General features: G+C 49.2%; 4 protein-coding genes across 4 annotated transcripts; 2 read left to right on the top strand and 2 right to left on the bottom strand.

The window, feature by feature from the left end:
- Positions 1–979: 979 nt before the first annotated feature.
- EDB91DRAFT_1239197 (FAD binding domain-containing protein) lies at positions 980–3,192 on the top strand (the record flags this gene model as incomplete). The annotated part of the gene is made up of 14 exons (XM_041321823.1): positions 980–1,000; positions 1,058–1,177; positions 1,230–1,388; positions 1,443–1,517; positions 1,555–1,657; positions 1,709–1,815; positions 1,866–1,900; positions 1,948–2,124; positions 2,177–2,236; positions 2,342–2,366; positions 2,418–2,444; positions 2,498–2,734; positions 2,790–2,910; positions 2,939–3,192. The coding sequence occupies 14 exons, from the start codon at positions 980–982 to the stop codon at positions 3,190–3,192; spliced, it is 1,521 nt and encodes a 506-aa protein (XP_041172712.1).
- A 5,343-nt stretch (positions 3,193–8,535) lies between these two features.
- EDB91DRAFT_1059871 (major facilitator superfamily domain-containing protein) lies at positions 8,536–11,145 on the top strand (the record flags this gene model as incomplete). The annotated part of the gene is made up of 8 exons (XM_041314290.1): positions 8,536–8,729; positions 8,784–8,817; positions 8,880–9,292; positions 9,353–9,630; positions 9,694–9,867; positions 9,923–10,246; positions 10,293–10,750; positions 10,801–11,145. The coding sequence occupies 8 exons, from the start codon at positions 8,536–8,538 to the stop codon at positions 11,143–11,145; spliced, it is 2,220 nt and encodes a 739-aa protein (XP_041172711.1).
- A 977-nt stretch (positions 11,146–12,122) lies between these two features.
- EDB91DRAFT_1159085 (DUF1183-domain-containing protein) lies at positions 12,123–13,462 on the bottom strand. The gene is made up of 4 exons (XM_041319730.1): positions 13,074–13,462; positions 12,892–12,985; positions 12,753–12,839; positions 12,123–12,704 (listed from the first exon to the last, which is right to left on the bottom strand). Exons 1-4 carry the CDS (start codon positions 13,254–13,256, stop codon positions 12,223–12,225), a joined length of 846 nt encoding a protein of 281 aa, XP_041172710.1. The 5' UTR covers positions 13,257–13,462; the 3' UTR covers positions 12,123–12,222.
- Positions 13,463–17,559: 4,097 nt separating this feature from the next.
- On the bottom strand, positions 17,560–20,399 carry EDB91DRAFT_1159065 (OPT oligopeptide transporter protein-domain-containing protein). The gene is made up of 12 exons (XM_041319729.1): positions 20,275–20,399; positions 20,153–20,219; positions 20,013–20,101; positions 19,848–19,959; positions 19,628–19,795; positions 19,297–19,578; positions 19,135–19,243; positions 19,047–19,087; positions 18,588–18,997; positions 18,398–18,538; positions 18,137–18,345; positions 17,560–18,081 (listed from the first exon to the last, which is right to left on the bottom strand). The coding sequence occupies exons 1-12, from the start codon at positions 20,295–20,297 to the stop codon at positions 17,693–17,695; spliced, it is 2,040 nt and encodes a 679-aa protein (XP_041172709.1). The 5' UTR covers positions 20,298–20,399; the 3' UTR covers positions 17,560–17,692.
- Positions 20,400–20,446: the final 47 nt, after the last annotated feature.

The raw sequence follows: 20,446 nt of genomic DNA, 5'->3' as shown, positions 1-20,446 counted from the left end.
GAATGTCACGTTGCAAAAGACTAGCCGAAGAAACAAAAACGGCCTCTAAAGCCCAAGCGAGCACCACAGCAGACAGTTGGAGGTGATGGCGAGGAAAGGGATGGTGCAAGGCTGGCTGTGGCTGGCATTGACGGCGAGAGTGACAGCTCTAGTCATCAGCAAACCGGTGAGCCACCGATATTCCCATATTTTGTACGCCGAAATGCTCTTTCCTATACATGACGTTATAAAACAATATAAAGCAATATAAAGTGATGTAGAACAATATCTGAGTCTGAACTGAGCGTGAATTGGCGTGATTACATTGCTTTAGATTGCTATATATTACTTTGTATCGTAATTTACAGGAAAGAAGCATTGGGCATGGAAAATACTACAAAATCTACTAATATCTGAGTCTCACCGGTTTACTGATGACTAGTAGTGCGTCCTCCGACGAGGACAATGTGTGGAAAGCGTCAGTCACACGGTGTCACACTGTGAAACGTACCACATTTGTGTGACATTCTAACACTGTGAGTTCTGAGGCTTCGAGCATGTTCAACATCGCGAAATCAAATAATCCTTGCACAGGTATTATCTATTTAGATGCCTAAAAGTAATACTATGTACTTACATTTTATTAAACTCCTTAATTCAACAAGTGTGAGTCTGGTGTGAAAGGTACCGGTTGTTACACTGTACCTTCACTGCAGCACTAGTACGCATGCGCCAATTGCCAACGAGCTTCTCTCATTACTGGCGTGAGGGATTGTCCGATTGGACGTGGGATCGATAACCTGTTTTTGGAAATCAAACCTATATCAAAGACGTTGCTTCAAGTTCAACTGTTGCAAGGTATGGTTGGGGTAAAGCTTTTGAAATTCAATTCGAAGTTCAACAGCTTTACCCAGGTATAAGACGCGATTGTTTCCAATGTCGACCAAAAAAACCCTCAGGAACTGACTTACTATCAACTCCCCTGTGGGCACCTAGTACTATGAATCCTCCTGTGCTAATCGTAAGTGACCTGCCTATGATGAATGTTTGCGCCTCAATCGAGATTCTTATTTTTTAGGTAGGCGGTGGTCCGGCCGGTCTGGTAGCCGCATTGACGCTTCTCCAGAATGGCATCCCAGTGCGCATCATCGAACGAGACATAAACTATCGCATCGGACAACGCGGTCCCGGGATCTGGGTTTGTTTTGCATCCACTTGTTCACCCCGTGGTCTTATTGAATACTGTTCAGCCACGCTCCTTCGAACTCTTTAACTTCCTGGATGTTCCAGAAGTCAATGATCTGGGGAAACCATTTCCTCTTATCCGTGCGTACAAGCTCGGAGAGACGGAACCTACGCATATCGAATCGATGCTCCCGCATACAGAACCTACCCCAGCCATACCATTTGTGCACCGATAAATATTGTCTGCTCGAGTCATCATGCTGATAGATTTTTCCTAGAACGTCCCTAAGATGTTAGGTCAACAGCTTCTGGATGTGATTCTACGGGGCCATCTGGAAAAATTCTCATGCTCTGTCGAGATGGGTACTGAACTTGCGCTCGTTCAATCAGTCTGACGAGGGAGTCACCGCTGTTCTCGCAAAGAAACAAGGTGACAATGAAATATTGGAGACATTCGATACCAAGTGGATGATCGGTGCTGATGGTCCCAAAAGTGCGCGACACAGTTGAAACAGAATGACGCAGACTGATGTTATATTTACAGGTATAGTGCGCAAACAACTTGGACTCGTGTTCCCGGGCGAGACTATGGCCGAATTCCGGATCGTCACTGGAGATATTCGTTTAACAGGCCCCGGTCTTGATAGAGTGGTGTGTCCGTCTTGCCATTCAATGGAAGCGCTTCTTATTCAGTTTGTCAGTATTGGCACCGAATCGGAGACTTTTCTAATAGATGGTAGTTGTACTTTCTGCCCTCGAACATGCATATTGAAAAACCTACAGCCTCGCATTGCGACCGACAGACGAAATTGGAGAGGATGGCTGGCACTTTTTGATCTCGGGACGCAGCATAGACTTGGAAGGTCTCGCGGATAACGAGGAACTTATTTTCGAGACCATCGCCTCGATGTGCCCTATGAAGATTACATTCAACAAGCTGGTTTATTCGTCCGAATACCGGTGCGTTTGCGTCTCTTCTCTGTGTCAGTACGAGTTCATCGGTTTCCTTCAGGGCGAATGTCCGCATGGTGAACAAGTTTAGCCAGGGCCGAGTCTTTCTTGCGGGTGGTATGTAATTCTGTTTTAGACATCCCTGTGCTGATGGGAGTCTCTTCATAGATGCTGCTCAGTGAGTCGCTTCTAGGTGACCTACAAACTGCTACTCACAGATGCTCAGTATCCACAGTCCAACCGGTGGTCAGGTAGGGGTACTCAGAGCGAATGTCAATACCAGCTAATCTCATTCCGAACAGGGACTGAATTCAAGTGTGCAAGATAGCGTGAGTCGAATAAATGCGGCATGTATGACACAACTGACTGCCCTGTACATTAGTTTGGTCTATGTTGGAAACTTGCCCTCGTTGAAAAAGGACTTGCCGACAAGTCTCTTCTCGAGACATACACCGAAGAGCGTCTCCCTGTCATCACCGAGATGCTCGAGATGACCACCTCGATCCTAAATCGTGCAGTGACGACAGGACGTACGGACGGATGGCACACCACTGTCCTTTACATGCTCGGCATTCATTGCCAGTTCAGCAGCATCGTCCTGGACGAGTTTGCGACGCCAGTCGAGGGGAAGCCTATCAACACCTACAGGCCACTTGACGAGGGGAATCTCGTAGGCTGGGGACAGGGCCCCCGATGCACCCAAGCTGCTCAAAGTCCAGCCCAGAGAATCTGAATTAATGACGCTTTTCAGTCTCTACAGGCCCTGGCGTCACACGGTCATTGTGTTTGCGCCAAGTCCCGCATGATGCTACTCCAATCTTAGTTGCACTAGAGTCATACGACAAAAGTCTTGTACGGTCAGCAATCATCCTACCATCGTTAGCACCAACAACACCCGTTGCATCTCCTGCCGACTTAGTTCTTCTTGATCAAGCGAACCATGCTTATTCCGCTTACCTCGTCGAAGCCACCCAAACCAAAGTTTTTGTGATACGGCCAGATGGTGTGGTTGGGGCGATTGTTCATGGTGCAGAGGGCGTGAAGAAATATTTCTCCAGAATATTCAGGGACATGTAGAATCTATCCATTCCTTGCTTACCATTCTTTCAACCACAACTCGTATATCTTGTACTACAGTAACGGGGAATCAACCTCGAATTCGACATATCCAGATAGTCATTTGTATCCGCACCCACTCTGGCCTGATCATATCAAAGCTCCCTCCAGCCATGTCATCTCTGTTTTTGTGAAGGTCGTATCAGGGCAAAGTACCCCGAGCCTGTACGTCTGCAGTCACTTTCTTTACCTTCGAAGCACTTGGAGTGATGGCCCCCAGTAAGCCAGGCTAGTTCCATCCGAGTTGAATCATTGATACAATTGAGCGATCTTACACCGGTCTTGAGGTTGGCCATAGGCGTAACAGTGATGATTAACACGTGGTTGTGGTTGGTGTTGGGTGTTTTCGACCGTGGGACGACGGATTTCATCTCATTACCGACCACGCCCGACTAACCAATGCACAGCGAAGATAAGTCGCCAAAACACCTCTCAGCTTCTCATGATGGATCAAGGAAGGACAATTTGAACTGAAGGGGAGTCAAATACCTGGCTGACGCGGCTCTTCGGAAGTGATGGTGTGCACACTTAGTTCTCCAAGGGGAAGGTCACTGCAGGGAGTGTGGTGGATTCAGAACTGCCGGTGTAGCTTAATCATGATGTACGTAGACCGTGCACTGATTAGCCATCTGAAGATTTACTGAACTTGGATACCGGATGTGGCGTAGGTCGATAATCGGCCGACTAGGATTGCTGGCAATGGTCTGGTTCTTGCTACTTGACCAGATTTCATAGATTGTGTAACTATGCTTCCAGCAGTGTGGCGTATTCTTGCACATACCTCGATGGTTCGAATTTGAAATTTGATAGATGATCACCAGGTGATGTAAGCCAGTCTTCTGACTCTGAGTGCTTCACTCGAGAAGCACTCGCTCAACTCCGAGTCACCCGTGGGTGATAGTACTAGTCTTCAAACGAGAGCCCGTCTGGTGGATCATATCGAGATTTAGACTTGGCTCAGACTAGTTGAAGACGGAATAGTTGGGCTGCATGTTGCAACGCAGGTTCAAGTCGGTTTCACAGTCACTGTTAACAAATCGACAACTAGACTGGTGGCACTGCTACATAAACAACGAGGTTTTCATTGGTCCTGGCCGTGAACACGATTGCGGTGCGATAACGATTTCTGCACGACTTACTAGTGGATGGTTTGACGAAATTATTAGGATATCTAACATTAAGATTAGGCACCTCGAGGAGTGTGGCCTGGTGGCTCTTGATATGCGTGGTCCCATATCCGTAATCTGGTTCATGCCCATTCTCAGCATATCCGTTCTCCAGATGATCAGGTTCATGGTCAACATCGTTGGTAGCAACCTTCGTTGCAGCCTCCCGCGCCTTCGCTTCCTTCGTCCTTGCAGGTGCTAATCCTACCCTGAGTTTCGACGGACCGCGGGAGTGGAAGCTGCAGATGTAGATTTGACGGTACGCATAGGGCTGGCCATAGGCGGAGGAGCGCGCGCCTTCGACATGGATGCAGCAGTAGGTTTGCTCAATCGTTCTGCTGCACTGCTGCTTAGTCTCGTCTTCTTCACTGGCGGAGGAGCGGGTGGAAGGGCATTACGAGAGCGTGCAAGGGAGGCTGCTGTGGGCGCAAACAACCCTGAGGAAGGCGTCTTTGGACGAGATGCATGAGACGCATGAATGGCGGGCGTTTTCGGTCGAGAAGGATTGGCAGGCGTGGATTTGGGAACCGACTTGGGAGGGCTACGAACAGTGGAAGCATTGGAAGCAACTGATTGTCCAGTATGTTGTGGCTTGATGGGCTGAGAGATAGAGGAAGAGAGCGACGGTTTGGGTGGAGACTTCACTGGAGATTTGACAGATGCGGTAGAGGGACGTGGTTTTGCGGGTGAAGTTGGAATAGTCCGTGGCTCAGCGGTGGGGGTAGTCTTTGCAGTGACTTGCTTCTTCGCGGGGGGCGGCATGACAAGCTCTGGGGATGCAGGTGCTGCAGTGATAGTTTCTGCCGGCTTCTCTGTCGTGAGCTGAGGGCTCATGGGTGGCGACTTGCTCTGGGCAGCAGACGAGGAAGAGGACAGTGAGAGCGCGTTTTTATCTGCGCTCGGGGACGCCACGGATTTAGGCGGCCACTCCCTCTTCTCCTTTGTTTCTTCTTTCGCGGGATCACCGGCTATTTGTGACGAGACACTGGAGCTGCGTGGGATCGCAGGCGCAGCAGAAGACGACTGGCGTTTGTTCTGCTGCTCAAAGCGTCCGATGAGATTTGCAACACTCTGACGAGGTCTCTCATCCGGCAGAGGCCTGTACGACATCATCCATCAGATTCGGAGGACACGTTAGAAGCGAACACAAAAGACTTACATGGCCCGCCCTGACGAATGTTATTAGAATGAGAGAGAGAACGAAGGAAAAGAAAGAAATTTACAGAGCGAGGGTATCCTCGAAAGACCTGACTGGCAGATACGTTGTGAAAAGTGGTGAGCAGACACAAGATGATGGTTATTTCAGCATAATGAGCAACATCCGATTTTGGTAGCACTAAATATATTGCAAGGAAGATACAGCTAGTAGCAAAACCGCCCGGAACCAGAAAGGCCCGGCAGCTCCCGAGAGGACTCCCACGCCACATTGCTGACCTCACTAACCTCCGTCGTCGTACACGACATCTGCGACACCACCACCAACCCCCCACGCCTCCTCGCTGAACTTACACCCTCGCAAGCCTCACGTGCCATGTTACAAGACACCCGCGAGCCTCCCACGCTCCTCGCAAGGACCTTCTGCCACTACCGTCTCTTTCTAGCGTCTCTTTTATAAATTCATCGCTGTGCGCCCCTCAGATTCCGGCATTTGACTCGGTCGGTCCATTCGTGTTTCAGTGTATTCTAATTGTACAGTAGCTATGAGTACTGCTGGCCCCTCAGTGCTATAAATCCGCAAATTCGATCCCCTCAGCCTCGTCATAATTCAGCCCACCTTCAAGTTCTTCACCGTCTTCCGCCCCAAGAGCATCGTCGTCTAATAGTCCATCGTCGTCCTCATCTTCCACAAGGACCTGATCTAGGCCGGTGTACCCAAATTCATCCATCTCATCTGCGATATCATCGCCGATGAGATATTCTGTGGTGAGTGGATCTCGAGTCTCATTTCCTTCGTCATCCTCAGCATCTTCAAGTTCATGACCCTCCTCATCACCGTCTTCGTCACCACTGCCACTATTCTCGTCCTCGTCTTCGTCATCACTGCCCTCCATGGCGTCTTCTTCCTCGGCATCTTCTTCCTCAGTGTCTTCCTCCTCGGTGTCTTCCTCATCCTCACCATCATCTGTCATCTCCTCGTCAGAATCTCGACTTTTGCGCTCTTTCTCCATCGTAAATGGGAGTTGGTCAAGTGTGTCGCGGTCATCGAGCAAGCATCGTGTAGCTTCACGGATAGGTTTGTGGCCAACACCGCCGCCGCGGTATCGCATATGCTCGTGTGCGTGGATTGAGTGAATCTTGAGCTCGACGAAGGTCATATGTGGTATAGTTGACACGGAGAACTTTGTGTCGATAGATTCGATTGTTAATGATATGAACTGAATTACGCTGTGCTGGTGTAAATTCTGTTTCGTCACCTTCATATTGGGTATCAAGCAAGCGTCCTAGGATGTGCACTTTTTTGCTGCAATGACTGTTTCGAGATTACATCCAGGCTCACGAGGCTGTGCACGTATCTTCTCATGTTCTCGGAACATTGCATCAGATGTGTAAAGCTCTGTAATAATGCGTTCTGGTGGTTTATCTTCGTCAGGTTGCCAGAAAAGCTTGTAAGGGCTTGTATGAAAGCCATGTGCAGCTTCCTCCTGAAATGCGGCTTTGAAAACCTCCAAAGGCTTCCGATAATAGAGGCCCTAGCTGACGCGGCTCTTCGGAAGTGATGGTGTGCACACTTGGTTCTCCAAGGGGAAGGTCACTGCAGGGACCTGGGAGTGTGGTTGATTCAGAACTGCTGGTGTAGCTTAATCATGATATACGTAGACCGTGCACTGATTAGCCATCTGGAGATTTACTGAACTTGGATACCGGATGTGGCGTAGGTCGATAATCGGCCGACTAGGATTGCTGGCAATGGCCTGGTTCTTGCTACTTGACCAGATTTCATAGATTGTGTAACTATGCTTCCAGCAGTGTACGCATGAGAAGGTTTTTCTGGATACAATAGCGAGTGGCACGCCTCGAGGACTCAAGTACTCTGATGGGCCAGGGCGTGACCTCATGCAACGGATGATGTGCATAGACCCAGTGCCCGTCTGGAGCTAAGTTACGGCGCAGATGAAATCATGTATGGTGCAGTGTCCGCCCCCTTTCTCCAGGGCGCAGAGGGACACAGAGGCGGCATTTATGACTCACGTTTCTGATCCGAGAATCGACCGATTACTGAGATCCGCATGCAGGGGCAATATTGTCTCGCTTATTCCACGAGGCCACGAGGCCATCGTCCCTATAACACATCGCATGCCCTATCTCATCAGCACAGCCTATATCAAGTACAGTTGGCTAGTCTCGATGCAGCTCGGTCGCCTGTTAGAGACGATCCTAGCTCATTCAAAACTTTTCTGGTCTTGAAACAAGCGATTCACGATCCAGGCGTTACATAAGTATAAGATTGACCAACTCACTCCCCATGACCGTTTTCAGTAGTGTTGGTAGTTTTCTGGCTCTGATCATTCAAAGGCCTCGTCAGCGGGACAACATCAAACCGTTGGTGACGAGTCCAGGTGATGTAAGCCAATCTTCTGACTCTGAGTGCTTCACTCGAGAAGCACTCGCTCAACTCCGAGTCACCCGTGGGTGATAGTACTAGTCTTCAAACGAGAGCCCGTCTGGTGGATCATATCGAGATTTAGACTTGGCTCGGACTAGTCGAAGACGGAATAGTTGAGCTACATGCTGCAACGCAGGTTCAAGTCGGTTTCACAGTCACTGTTAACAATTTAAATCGACAACTAGACTGGTGGCACTGCCACATAAACAACGAGGTTTTCATTGGTCCTGGCCGTGAACGCGATTGTGGTGCGATAACGATTTCTGCACGGCTTACTAGTGGACGGTTTGACGATATTATTAGGACATCTAACATTAATATTAGGCACCTCGAGGAGTGTGGACTGCGCATGTGGCCTGGTGGCTCTTGATATGCGTGGTCCCACATCCGTAAGTATTAGCTCGTGTGCTGTCCTCACTGCTGGTAGCAACGTGCCCTGTTCCCACTTATAAATACTAGCGCTTAATTCATTTACTGGCTGGAATTTACATGCCTCTCCGCCCCGCATTCACTAGTCTGTAGTTCTCTTTCACCATGCCGCTCGACAGAATCATCACGGATCCAATCATATCGACAGAGAACACAGCGTTCTCTCCATCGCGCTCACGACCCCCAGTTGACCACTACCCCACCTCGGCGTTGGAACCCACGGCACCAACGGAACGTGACCCATTGATTGCGACTACGCCGAAAGTCAAGAAGCCATTCTATCGCGCCCGTCCATTATGGTGAGTTAGTTCGCCCTTGTCAGCGCGCAGGAAATTAACCAATGTCCTGGGCAGGTTGGTACCATTTGCACTAATTGCATCTCTTACTGTGCGTCGTGACTTGTCATCACATGGAGAAATCTGCTGACTGTCATCGTGCGACTTGTATAGCGCGGCATGACGCTGGCGTCCCGTGTAGAAGTCTTCACAGAATTATCATGCAACAATCTACACGAACCCTATAATCATACTCGCGCGTCACCGAGTCTCATTCCTCTTGCGTCAAGCCGTTATGCGGTGGACCTCGGAGAGCCCTATTTAATCTCCGTGCGCCTTCCGTCATTACCCGTTCACACTTTAGAGGAGAACGACGACGGTGATGACGGTGATGATCCCCGCGTGATACCAGGTAAAAAGTGTGTTTCAGATCCTGCCGTCCAGGCGGGTGCTGCGCGCCTGCAGACCATCATGACCACAACGATGGGTGCCCTCTCTGCTCTTACAACGGGCTGGTGGGGCCAGTTCGGAGAACGACACGGCCGTGCACGCGTCCTTGCTATCGCCACCTTCGGACTCTTCCTTACGTACGATATTTCGCTTCTTTCCGGGGTAATGCTTACTGATCATGTTTGTTAAAATTATAGAGACCTCACGTTTATTCTTGTATCTACACCTCACAGTCTCCTAGCCGTTCACTCCCATAAGTTGCTTATTCTTGCCCCTATAATTGAGGGCTCTCTGGGAGGATGGTCGACCTTGGCCGGTGCTAATACGGCTTACATTGCTGATTGCACATCTCCTGGTTCGCGTGCGACTATTTTTGCCCGTTTCTCTGGCGTCCTGTTTATCGGACTTGCTCTCGGCCCCATAATTGGTGCATGGTTGATTAGGAATCCAATTCCTTTCCTGAGAGCTGGAAACAGTACGTCATATTACTATTACTCACTGATAGGCTGAATGCTTAATTGGCGATCGTACTGAAAAGTCGACCATCCGCTACAAAGTGTAACGTCAGTTTTCTGGGTAGCGATTGCTTGCTCTTTCGTCAATTTGCTTTTGGTATTATTTGTGATCCCCGAGTCACTTCCCGCTTCTCGTCGAGCATTAAATAGGAAAGGCAAGGCTCGAGCTGTTGAGAGTGACCCGGACTTCCCTAGCAGTACGTGCATCACTACATTGGCCACCTAATCCTGCATTATTCTCATCGTTTGTAGGCAAGGTCGAGGATTCCTCCCAAGGATGGGCAGCAACCCGCATCATCCGAAGCTTCCTATCACCCCTCGCTGTCTTCCTCCCGACCCATGTTCCTGTAGCTGCCAGTGCCACTGGTGACTCACTCGTGCCCTCTCGCACACGGAATGACTGGAGTCTGACATTCATCGGCCTCTCGGTCTTCTTGCACATGCTGGCGTCAGGGATCTTCCAGCTCAAGTATCTATACGCTGAGCATATCTATAACTGGGCAGCTGAACAACTAAGTTACTATATTTCCTTCATGGGAGCTTGCCGTGCTTGGCATTTACTCCTCTTCCTACCATGTGAGTTGAGCTTTCCGTAATGTCTCTCGGTTCTGATGATCGGCAGTCCTTCTTTCAAAGTTCAAGCCTGTTTGCGCCGCAGTTTCCTCCATCACTACACCCGCAAATCCTGCGGCCCCCAAGTCAAAGCCCAAGCCCACAAAGTCTCATCTATTCAGCGAAATGCAATTTGATCTTCGCGTAGTGCGGTACTCCATGTTTATCGACTTCCTTTCGCATGCACTGGTCGTCATTGCACCTCTGCCTTCCCGCGCCGTGAATGAAGCTTGGTGGTCGCAGTTCATGTTTGTCGGCGCAACATCGCTTGCATGCGCTGGTGCAGGAGTAATGCCTGGCGTGCAGAGCCTCGCATTGTGCACCCTCCAGGGTCGTGCGCTTGTTACTAAGGAAGTTGCTGTCCGTGCAGGGGAGGCTCAGGAGCATGATGATGATGTCGAGTTGGAGCCTGGCAAGCTTTTTGGCGCCCTCGCTGTCCTGCAAGCCGTTGGGCAGACTATTCTTGGGGTGAGTGGCATCTTTCCTGCTTCGCGATGCATTCTCATTGAGGTCTGTAGCCCATGTTATTTGGTGTCATCTACAGCAGCACCGTAGCCTCCTTTCCAAAGGCTATGTTCGCAACGGCCGGTGGCCTAGTACTGCTATCCATTGCGCTCACCATCCTCATCAGGCCAGATGTCAGTCTCTCCGTAATGAAACGCAAGAAAGTCCAGGCAAAAGGCAAAACTGTCGTTCGTCCTCATGGTGTGAAGCCAAAACGGAGACACCAGGAAGAGAACCGCGGTCGCTCACGGGTGAGCAAGGATCTGAGGGGCGGCGCCGCACGAGCAGAGTATGAATATGATGTTTCGAGGCTTGACGTTAGTGAGGCTAGCGGTTCGGGTTCGGGCTCATCAATTTGAGAGTGCTGCTTGATGTGGGCTCCGGCGCGTGTATCTATTATCGAGCAAGCATGGATTAACTGATATCACATTATTTGGGACACCTGCTGTGGTCGGGTTGGAAGTGGGAGTTACAGTATAGTTGTAGTAGTTCATCATATGTTATTTTTACGCAGTCTATGTAGTTCGACGTAGTGAATGACTGTCGCGCCCCCTAGCTTGCTTTGCGCTGTGATCGAATGACTCGGAGATCATTAGAAAACAAGAAACATGTCATAGACGGGATCGATCAATATTGGCAGGGGCGCCTCCAGTAGCTCGGAGTCTGGAGGGCTAAATAGCTTAGGCAGCATGGTAGAGCTTTTGGGCATTAATGTTGTCGTAGGCAGCATTAGGCTGAGCCTCCGAGGCAGACACTTTTTTCTGTTACGTAAGCAAATCCTGGCATCTGCTACCCCTATTCACGGGTTGTCTTTTTCCTCATACCACAATCATGACACCCAGCGAAATAGAAGAGTGCAGAAAGGGTATCAAAACATGGCTATCTATACTTCTAATACTCATTCTACGCTTTATATTGGCGATTCCAACATACCCTGACTGCACTGATGCACAGGGTGCCAGGGAACTGGGGAAAGTTGCTGAGGAGGTTTGACCCTCATCACCACCTAGAAGGACTCGGAGAAGTCACGGGTGAGCAAGATTCTAAGGGGTAGCGCTGCGCGAGCCGATTATGATGCTTCAAGGCTTGATGTGGGGTCCTCCTAGGCTACGACCCAGCCGCGTACTTATACCGCAGGTATTGATTTACAGTCTGCTTATTTCAATCGACGTTGTGAATGAGGGTTGCGGCCCTCATCTTTTTTTCTGAAGACTGCAGATTGGTCGGTAGCTATGATATATATTCCGAATTACTTGGTAAGCCTTCGTGGGATATTGATATTGCTTATGTTCTAACTGAACAACACCTAGCTTGACTGTACTGATACACAGCGTGCTGGGGAACTGGAGAATGTTGTTGAAGGGGTTTGACTCCCGTCACTTTCATATATAGTATATCTGTACAATTAGTCTGTACATTGTGAATGTGACCTTTTATCACCTACTACTCGAACCGCCATATCCCGTACTAGTCCTCATGGCGCCCAAGTTGGATGACCCCTCTCCTCTGTCCTGGTTATCATAACTGGGCACGGGTCTGCTCCTCGAGCTACTAAACGGCGAGCGCCTCTCTCGTTCCCAGTCGTACTCCCGAGGCTGCGCCGGGTTGCGATTCAAAAGATGGTTTCCCAATGCCCCAAGCGCAGCGCCAGTCCAGAATCCTGGCTGCCACTGCGTGCCGTCATTCGGAGAGCCTGAACTGGCATCTTTGGTGTATGGCGGGGGTGGGCTGGTGTGATAGGAGCCCGGGAAAAATCCTGACCCAGACCCACCGCCAGGATATGAGGGAGGTGCGGTGCGGCTTGCATACTCTGTGGCTGACGTGTTGCGGCGCAGGCAAGGTTGGATAAAGCTGTAGGCTATGAAGGCGAGGACTATGATCCATACGAGCATGAAGAAGAGCCCGGACTTATCAAGGTCTGAGTAGGCAATGAGCATCGGTAAACCAAATGCGACGCGAGGCTTACCTCCGAGACGTGGACCGTTATACCAGCTTGAGTCATCGCGGAGTGCATCAGGTATTTGAACGAGATTATATTCCAAGGAACAGGACCCTGTACAAGTAAATTGAGGCTTCATACTTGAACGTGAATCAGAACATCAGACCTTTCATGACATATGGGTCACCGGGACCATACCATCCCTCGCAAGACACCTCAACTCGACCAAAACGTAAGGAAGACGGTAGGTCTGCCTCACACTGCGGGTGTTGTGTGAGAATCCACGATATAAACTCGGTAGAGCTTACTGGCAGTCTCACGCAGTGAAGCCTTAAAAAGCACACTCACCTTCCAGTCAACATCTGTACCCGATCCTCCAATGTTACTGCAGCGCACGACATCCGGTTGGTACAAAGCGCATGCTTTCCCAATGCAAACTAGCTGTGCAATGGGACTGGTTCGCCGCGCCGCTGTAAGCGAGTCCTTGTAGAATGTAAGAGCAGGGATGCTCTCCAAAGCGACCCGGGACATGAAATATCGTCGGGTGAGCCTTCGTCAAGCACAGATCGAATTTTCAGCGGTTCAAAAATACGAACACGAGTGGCAAAGCCTTCTGTGACATGCGCCGTGGAGATGAACGTGGTGAAACGTGTTATGACGGTAGTAGACGCCTAACCGCCGGCTCGGTGGCTGTGCGGGATCTATGTTTATGTCCGACAAATAACCGAGAAATCACTGATCTTCTGATTCTTCATCGCTTTGGTTGAGGCTTGGTTGCTCAATTGTTGCAACATTGATTTCAAACATTGCTTTGAGCTTCGACATGAAGTTCGAAAGCAATTATCGCGTTTTCCTTGCATTTCGGTAGTGGATACCAAATTGTCGTAACATACGTACACGTACGGCGCAGTCTCCCGTGCTCTGGCCTGTACGCGTACATACTACACATGTCGCGCTCTCATAGACTTCGCTCACGGTCAGCTTCGTCCAGGGTCCGATGTTGCAGAGACTCACAATTGATGTCTATCTACCGGCTCTGACGAGCCCAAAGGGTATATGGAAACCATAGTATACAGAGAGCGCACGATGCTGCAGTGAAATTGCTACATTCCATACTGGTGGCCAAGTCCCGCCATTCAATATTCAGGCCTTCCGCATGTCTTCAAGTTAGTCGTTCCACTTCGCTTCGTAGTCACTGAGCCGTGGCTTACTGAAGTTCATTCCTGCTATGCTCACACCGATCTTCAAGGCCCGATGCATCGATGATGTTTCATCGCTATCCTTCGCACACCCCGTCTGGCTTTTGTCAATGTCATGTACCTGGAGGTCATGGAACATCCAAACAACCATCGTGTATATCCTCTCTTAAGGAACTAATTATTGCTCACTGCTGGAGTCTGTAGACACAGGAGCGGGGGGACCCTTCCGATGACTTTACTTGACTCACGCCGCAGCGTTTCGATCGTCTCAAGACCCATGCTAATAAGATTTGCGAAGAAGTCAACGTTTCTGAAAACGAACTTATCGAATTATCGATGTAAGTGACTCACATTGAACGTTGTTCGGTTTTTGCTCACGATATTCTCTACGTGCTCTGTAGAATGTAAGAGCAGGGATGCTCTCCAAAGTGGGGCATGAAATATCGTTGGATGAGCTTCGTCAAGAACTTGGAAGTGCTCGGATCGAATTTTCAACCTTGAATCCCGCTTTCAAGTTGACCGGTATATTCAATGGGTACCAAGGTTTAACATATGTATGCGTGTATAAGTTACATGCTATACTCACTGCTAACCGTGACGTAAAATCTTTGATTGTCTTCGTGGCTTCGCTCACGGTCAGCTTAGCTCAGCTGGGTATCGTAGCCGAGAACAATTGGAAGGATGAGGTCGAAGACCAATCCGAATCCCAATCATTGGGCGGGGGTGATTCATACGACGTCACAGAAAGTTCAGAATATGCGCCTGCAGTCATCTTAGTATGAGAAAACTGAAGCAAAGGCTGTATGCCCACCATCATCATTGAACTTGAGCTCAGCAGTGTGTGCGATAGCTTCAAAAAACATGTCCACTTCAGCCTGTGCGCGTCGCATCTTCAAAAACACAATATTGAAATCAGACTTGAGCTCATCTAGCGTTTTGCGTTCCTTTGCTGTGAAGCTGTCGCTGCGTAGGGGCTCGTTGGTTTCTGCAAAAGATGCCCTCGTGTATGCATGATATGTGCAGTTATTAACCCAAGCTTCCATCGAACGCGGCAGGGAAAGAAGTTGATCGTCTTGCTACACAGCGTCAGAACACTGGCTCCCTCGTAATATTAATCGCACTCACCCTTAGGAGGTATTCATGAAGATGAGGAACTTCTAGAATTTGAGGGGAATCAAGAAGTGTTTTGCCAGCATTAGAACCAACTTGCGTAGTGTCTTGGAAATGCGACAACGTGAGAAGCCATTCATGGCATTTGTCTTGAATGGCCTTGCAAACGAAATTGACCGAGCTAGGCGCTTGGCATCCTCCCACATACTCGACAGTGTTCACTGCGAGCAGCTTCTTTGGGGCAATATGCCACGTAGCTTAGAATAAATTTAGTGTCAGACATAATCCTTTGAACAACATGGCTCACGTGGTCGTGTCCTAGCGTCCACCTCTTCGCACAAGTTCGCGAGAGCTTAACAGAACAATGAAAATTCCATCTGAGCTCGATACATCCTCTCTTCCATCAAAGAATGTCCTCCTCGCAGAAGGAATACCGTGCAACTCGCCTCTTCTCGCGGGAGCTGCATCGGCATCGCGACCTCCCCGAGGCTCACTTCAAGGAGAGACATAAGATCATGGGGGTCAACCAATCCCAACAGCACGGAAGCTGTGATAAAGAGGGATTTTGGAAGCTAGAAGTAAAGTTATGAGAGAATGCGGATATGACAAATATGTAAGCGCACTGACTGCTTCACGCCCCTGTTTCTGGAACCAAGATACCAGGGCGTTCTCGGTGCGTTCAATTCCAAGGAAGAGGTTTTTCGAATAGGTTTCGGATGAACTGATGTTAAACATGTTGGAGTCGGTAATTAGCAAAAGGCTCGATGGATGTTCGCATTGTTGAATGCTTACACGATTTATACAGTAAACTTGGGAGCGAGTACCGTAAACTTGGTTGCGATGGCGCGCGGATATGATGGCGTCTCGCTTAGACTGGGATGGCGGACGGCGATCAAACTGTAAACCCAAGAGTAGGTTAGACCAGATAATTAAAATAATTAATGTAATGTACCTAAGCAGTTTCCGATTCGCCCTTCCACTAATCTCTGGAAGACACGACGAGGGAGGGGTCGTAGGCTGTGGTAGTTGAAGAACGAACACCAGTGCGGATCGATGCTATGTAAACGCGTGCAGAGAAAATAGCTCGAATCGACTCCTTGACGCGCCCGGATGCAATTGCTACGAAAGACCGTAAATCTCAACGCTGCCCTGCTCACCCGCGGTTCTCTTCCTGGTATCTGCGTTTTGATTTTACATCATAAGGACGAACAATAGTTTTACCTTTGACTTCGACCTTTCTTGTATTTCATCACAGAAAGACTTACATCGGGCCTGACAGGGATGATGAGCGCAAGGATAGCAGTACAATGCCACTGGCCGTGGCGAAAATGGCCTTTGGGGAGGAGGCTAGCGTGCTGCTGTAAATGACGTCATGGGTTGCAGGACCTCAATGAGAACGCATCTCAAACCACAAGGATGTCACTCACCTTGAGGATAGCCTGCCCAACGGCCTGCAGGGCGCCGAAAAGCTTCCCAAGCTCAAGCTCAACGTCATTATCGTGCCCCTGAGCCTCGCCTATGCGGACAACAGCTTCCTTAGTAACATTGATCATTGCTCGTAGCGGCTCTAGCATGGAAATCATGATGCATGCTGGACCAGGGTATCTTCATCGATGCGCGATGGTTGATTTTTCTGTATGTCGTTGTCAATTATGATGAAGTATAGAGAGGCGCTGTCTGCGTGTCTTTCATATTGGCGTCAGTGATTACAAGAGTGCTACGATCAAGATTTGTTTTCGTTTTCGGCATACCTCGTACACTCTCTCAAAGTAGACTTGTGGAGCAAAGTAGAGCAAGAGCTCAAGGATCAACATTGAAGTCTAGTAGGTGACCCATGAATGAGCACGACCTGGCTCGCAAAGATTGTCACAATCTAAGCATTGAAGGTGGTGAAGGTGCGCTTTCAATGAACTTTGAAGGTGGAGAAATTGGTCAAGATATAGCGATGCTGATACTAGCGGAATCGAGATGGACGACAGCAATAAGGGCTAGCTCAACGATGGCCCGGTTTCGGGATTTAGTCTGGTTGAAGGCACGAAGGCTATGTTTGTTGCGACTAAGTTTTGGAACTACATCGACTTGACTACACCCTGGCACTCATGCATGAGACACTGGCAAGGCAGTCGACTCGACGAAGCAGGAAGGGTATGAAAGGAAATGCAGAAGTTCGTGATTTATGGTCAACAGGAAATGTCACGATTGCTGATTTTCAACTGGCAGATTGACAAATTTTCTGATTTGTTCTGATTTTCGAAGCCGATCTTGCAGAGTATCCTAGAGGGATGAAGCAAGCGGTTGAACCTCGAGCGCGGAAAGGATGGGCTCGTCCGGTAGAGTTCAAGACACAGTTCCACCATATCCAATATCCATTTCATGTCGTAATGTTAGCGATGGGATTCGTATTGGACTGTCTAGGGAGACTGGTGGTCACATAGTATAATTAGAGAGACGTTCTGCTTATTAGTGTTCACTGGTCGCGACTCGCGTGACTAGTCGAAGCAACAAAGATTAGAAAAATAGATTCGCCCCATCTTCATTTCGGCCGGCACCAACATCAATGCGAAAACAATGCATTTCAAGCGTCGCAAAGCAATACGAAAGCTACAGAAAATAGGACCGCGTGCGTCCATTCGCGCTGTGTCAAAATCTAATTCGACCCTATGCAGGGCAGCTAGCACATATCCCCCCAGAACAGCCCCAGCAACTCGCCACGCCCACTCCGTACGTCTTCAGCACCAACGAAATCACGCTGATCACTCCCTCACCCAACACAAAGCCACTTGCAATCACAATCAGCCTGATATCCGCGCCTCCAGATTTTGTAGCGCGTTTGTGGTAGATGAATTCAATGATCCCGCCGATCAAACGTGCCAAAGAGAAAGATGGGGTGTTGAGAAAGCCGATAGCGAATGCGATGCCAGAAGGGATCCACTTTGTATAGGGGTGCGCGCGTTGTGTAGCCATGACTTTGACAGCTGCGATGACGCCGAAGATTATTGAAAACAGCACCATGAAGGAGGCGCTATTTTGAGGAAGTTGTCCATCTCCTGTGCGAAGAAATAAGTCAGCATGCCGAACCAACTAGCCACGATGAAATCTCACGGAGAAGGCGAGCCAGGCTGAGCCAAACGTACGCAGTCGGTGCAGGAAAAGAGGGACCAGGTATCGTATACGCTCGCTGGTATAGGGTATAGGCCGTCGCTGAAACAATGATTGATAATGACGATCCGATAAGTTGACCATAGAATTGAGCTCTCGGGGAAGCACGTATTAGATGGCCAGTCTTGAGGTCTTGCATAAGGTCTCCAGCTCTGATGTCAGTCTTCAGCGCCTATTAAGCATTTGAGTTTAGGAGAAACGTACTGTTGAGCGCCAGCTTCTGCAACACCTCCAGCGATGATGTTTGCAACCACATTGCCAGGTTGTATCCAAGCAAAGAGAAGTTGTGAGATCTTCCCAAGTCCGCTCACAGGATTCAAATCGGTCTCCCCCAATGCCCGCACCCTAATGGAGTGGTCAGCTGGAGACATCCCATTGGGTAAAAAAAACTTACCCCAGAATGCTGAGCAATCCACCCATCATGAAACCAATGAGGGTTGCCCATGGTTTGATCCCATCATTCCCAAATACCATCCAAACCAAAATCGTCCCAACGCATATGCTGCTTATAAGACCGTTAATGACCCACTTCATTGGGACAAGTCGGTCAGCAGTTTCAACTTCATGATCTTCCTGCGTTTCTTCATTGTCTCCAGACTTTGCTGGTCCATACAAAGCCACTAGTTTGGTACAACACTCATAGACAAGAGGAAGAAGAGAAACGAGGGAGTCGGCACACATAATGGCCAAAGAAACCCAGAGGATCCAGCCACGCGCGCCGATAGACATGTCGCCGACTGGACCAGGAGCCCACCCAGAGTACTTCGACAAAGGCGATAGAATACCCCAACCCACAAGCATGCCCTACCGTGAATGATAAACGGCGGCTACAGAAGTAGGGAGTCAGACTTACCAAATTCATGCTCAAGGTGGTTGGGAAACCCATGATAATGCCTTCATGGGGTCTTAGTAAACACTCAACTGAACGGAGCCGTACGCACCTTGACCGACATACGACAAACTAGGAGTAAATGACCAAAGCCATTCTCTGGCTAGGTACTTCCCGAATATTGGAATCGCAAAGACGATCGGGAAAAAATACGCGGCGAGCTTTAGGTATGAGCATGAGCAGAATGAACGAAAGGAATAGTGACAGTGCATACAGTCATTGCCCCGGAAGCAAGGAAACTCAAGAGCAGATCTTCCCAGCCTTCTCGCTGAACAACCTCTCTTTCGTCACGTACGTCAAAGTCGTCCTCTGCGGCTTCCTGATGATTCTCAGGTTCGTCCGTGACAGTGGTTTGATCTCTCAAATCTTCTGTATCAATTGCCCTATAGCCGGAACGGCGTCGCAACGTTGTGTCAGGAGGGGGCATTCGATGTAGGACTGAAATCAGCTGAGCGGTCGCTGTGCCAGATGGGAACGCCAGTTGCTCTTTGATGATCTTTTCAGCGTCAGGCTGGCCTTCGATGAAGAGGAATTACAGTACGCACAACTTGCTTTCTGATGGGAGGTGACAAGAATACTCCGAAAAACGCAACTGAGCATGACCATCCTACGGCAGCCAGCCACGAAAGTTTAATCGGCGGACTCCCGTCCTTTTCTTCCTCTAGTAGACCTAGTGCAGGCAAAATTCCAACAAACCCCGCTGCAAGTGGCATCTGTGAAGGATAGTGATAAGTTGTTATGAAAGAGATGGGGATTATGACCCACCGTGCCGGTTGCAACTGCAGTGGTCTGCACTACGATTATCTCTTGCGGGGACAGCGGGGTTGGAAGCATCTTGGATAACAGGAAACCGATCAGGGCGGATTGAAGTGACATCCTTCGGGACTAGGGTATCAGTTATTTCGTCTTTGGTTATTTATTGACACTCACATGCTAATCCATCCCGTCTGCAATCCAAAGTACAAGTTCGTGAAGCACAGCAAGCAGCCTATTAGCAGGCCTATAGAAACTGCTTGGAACTGTTGAAATATAAGATGCGCAAAGGACTTCTCGTAAGATGCACCACGTACTGTAAATTCGGCCTGGCTCGAACGACTCCCTGAAACCTCTTCACAGCATTGAGGCTCCCGCACCCTACTGAAGTTCGCGCGGTAAGTATTGAAAGAAACGTAACAAAGTCATGGAACCTGACCTCATCCAGTTCCATATCCCCATAGTGTTTGTCACTGAACAGCCAGTAATTTCTAAGCGTAGCAGACGGCCAATTCAGAAGGTCTCGTGTTCAAGGTGTGGCAGTCCAGACGCGGCGGCCTGTGGGAATCGCTAATTTTGGGTAATTAACCCCTGTGCACGTGATTAATGTG

This window comes from Suillus paluster, assembly GCF_016628075.1.
Source record: "Suillus paluster strain FC165 chromosome Unknown EDB91scaffold_76, whole genome shotgun sequence".
NCBI classification, from domain to species: Eukaryota; Fungi; Basidiomycota; class Agaricomycetes; order Boletales; family Suillaceae; genus Suillus; species Suillus paluster.
The sequence above is the reverse complement of the archived record's forward strand: the minus strand, read 5'-3'. Positions and strand labels throughout refer to the sequence as shown.

Coding starts and splice junctions, on each gene's coding strand:
- EDB91DRAFT_1159085 (XM_041319730.1), bottom strand. CDS start 13,256: ATGTCCCGGGTCGCTTTGGAGAGCATCCCTGCTCTTACATTCTACAAG. Junction 12,986..13,073: donor GTACAGATGTTGACTGGAAG/GTGAGTGTGCTT, acceptor CAACACCCGCAG/TGTGAGGCAGACCTACCGTC. Junction 12,840..12,891: donor TGACCCATATGTCATGAAAG/GTCTGATGTTCT, acceptor TTACTTGTACAG/GGTCCTGTTCCTTGGAATAT.
- EDB91DRAFT_1159065 (XM_041319729.1), bottom strand. CDS start 20,297: ATGGGGATATGGAACTGGATGAG. Junction 20,220..20,274: donor GGGATATGGAACTGGATGAG/GTCAGGTTCCAT, acceptor CGCGAACTTCAG/TAGGGTGCGGGAGCCTCAAT. Junction 19,088..19,134: donor TTTGTCGTATGTCGGTCAAG/GTGCGTACGGCT, acceptor GACCCCATGAAG/GCATTATCATGGGTTTCCCA.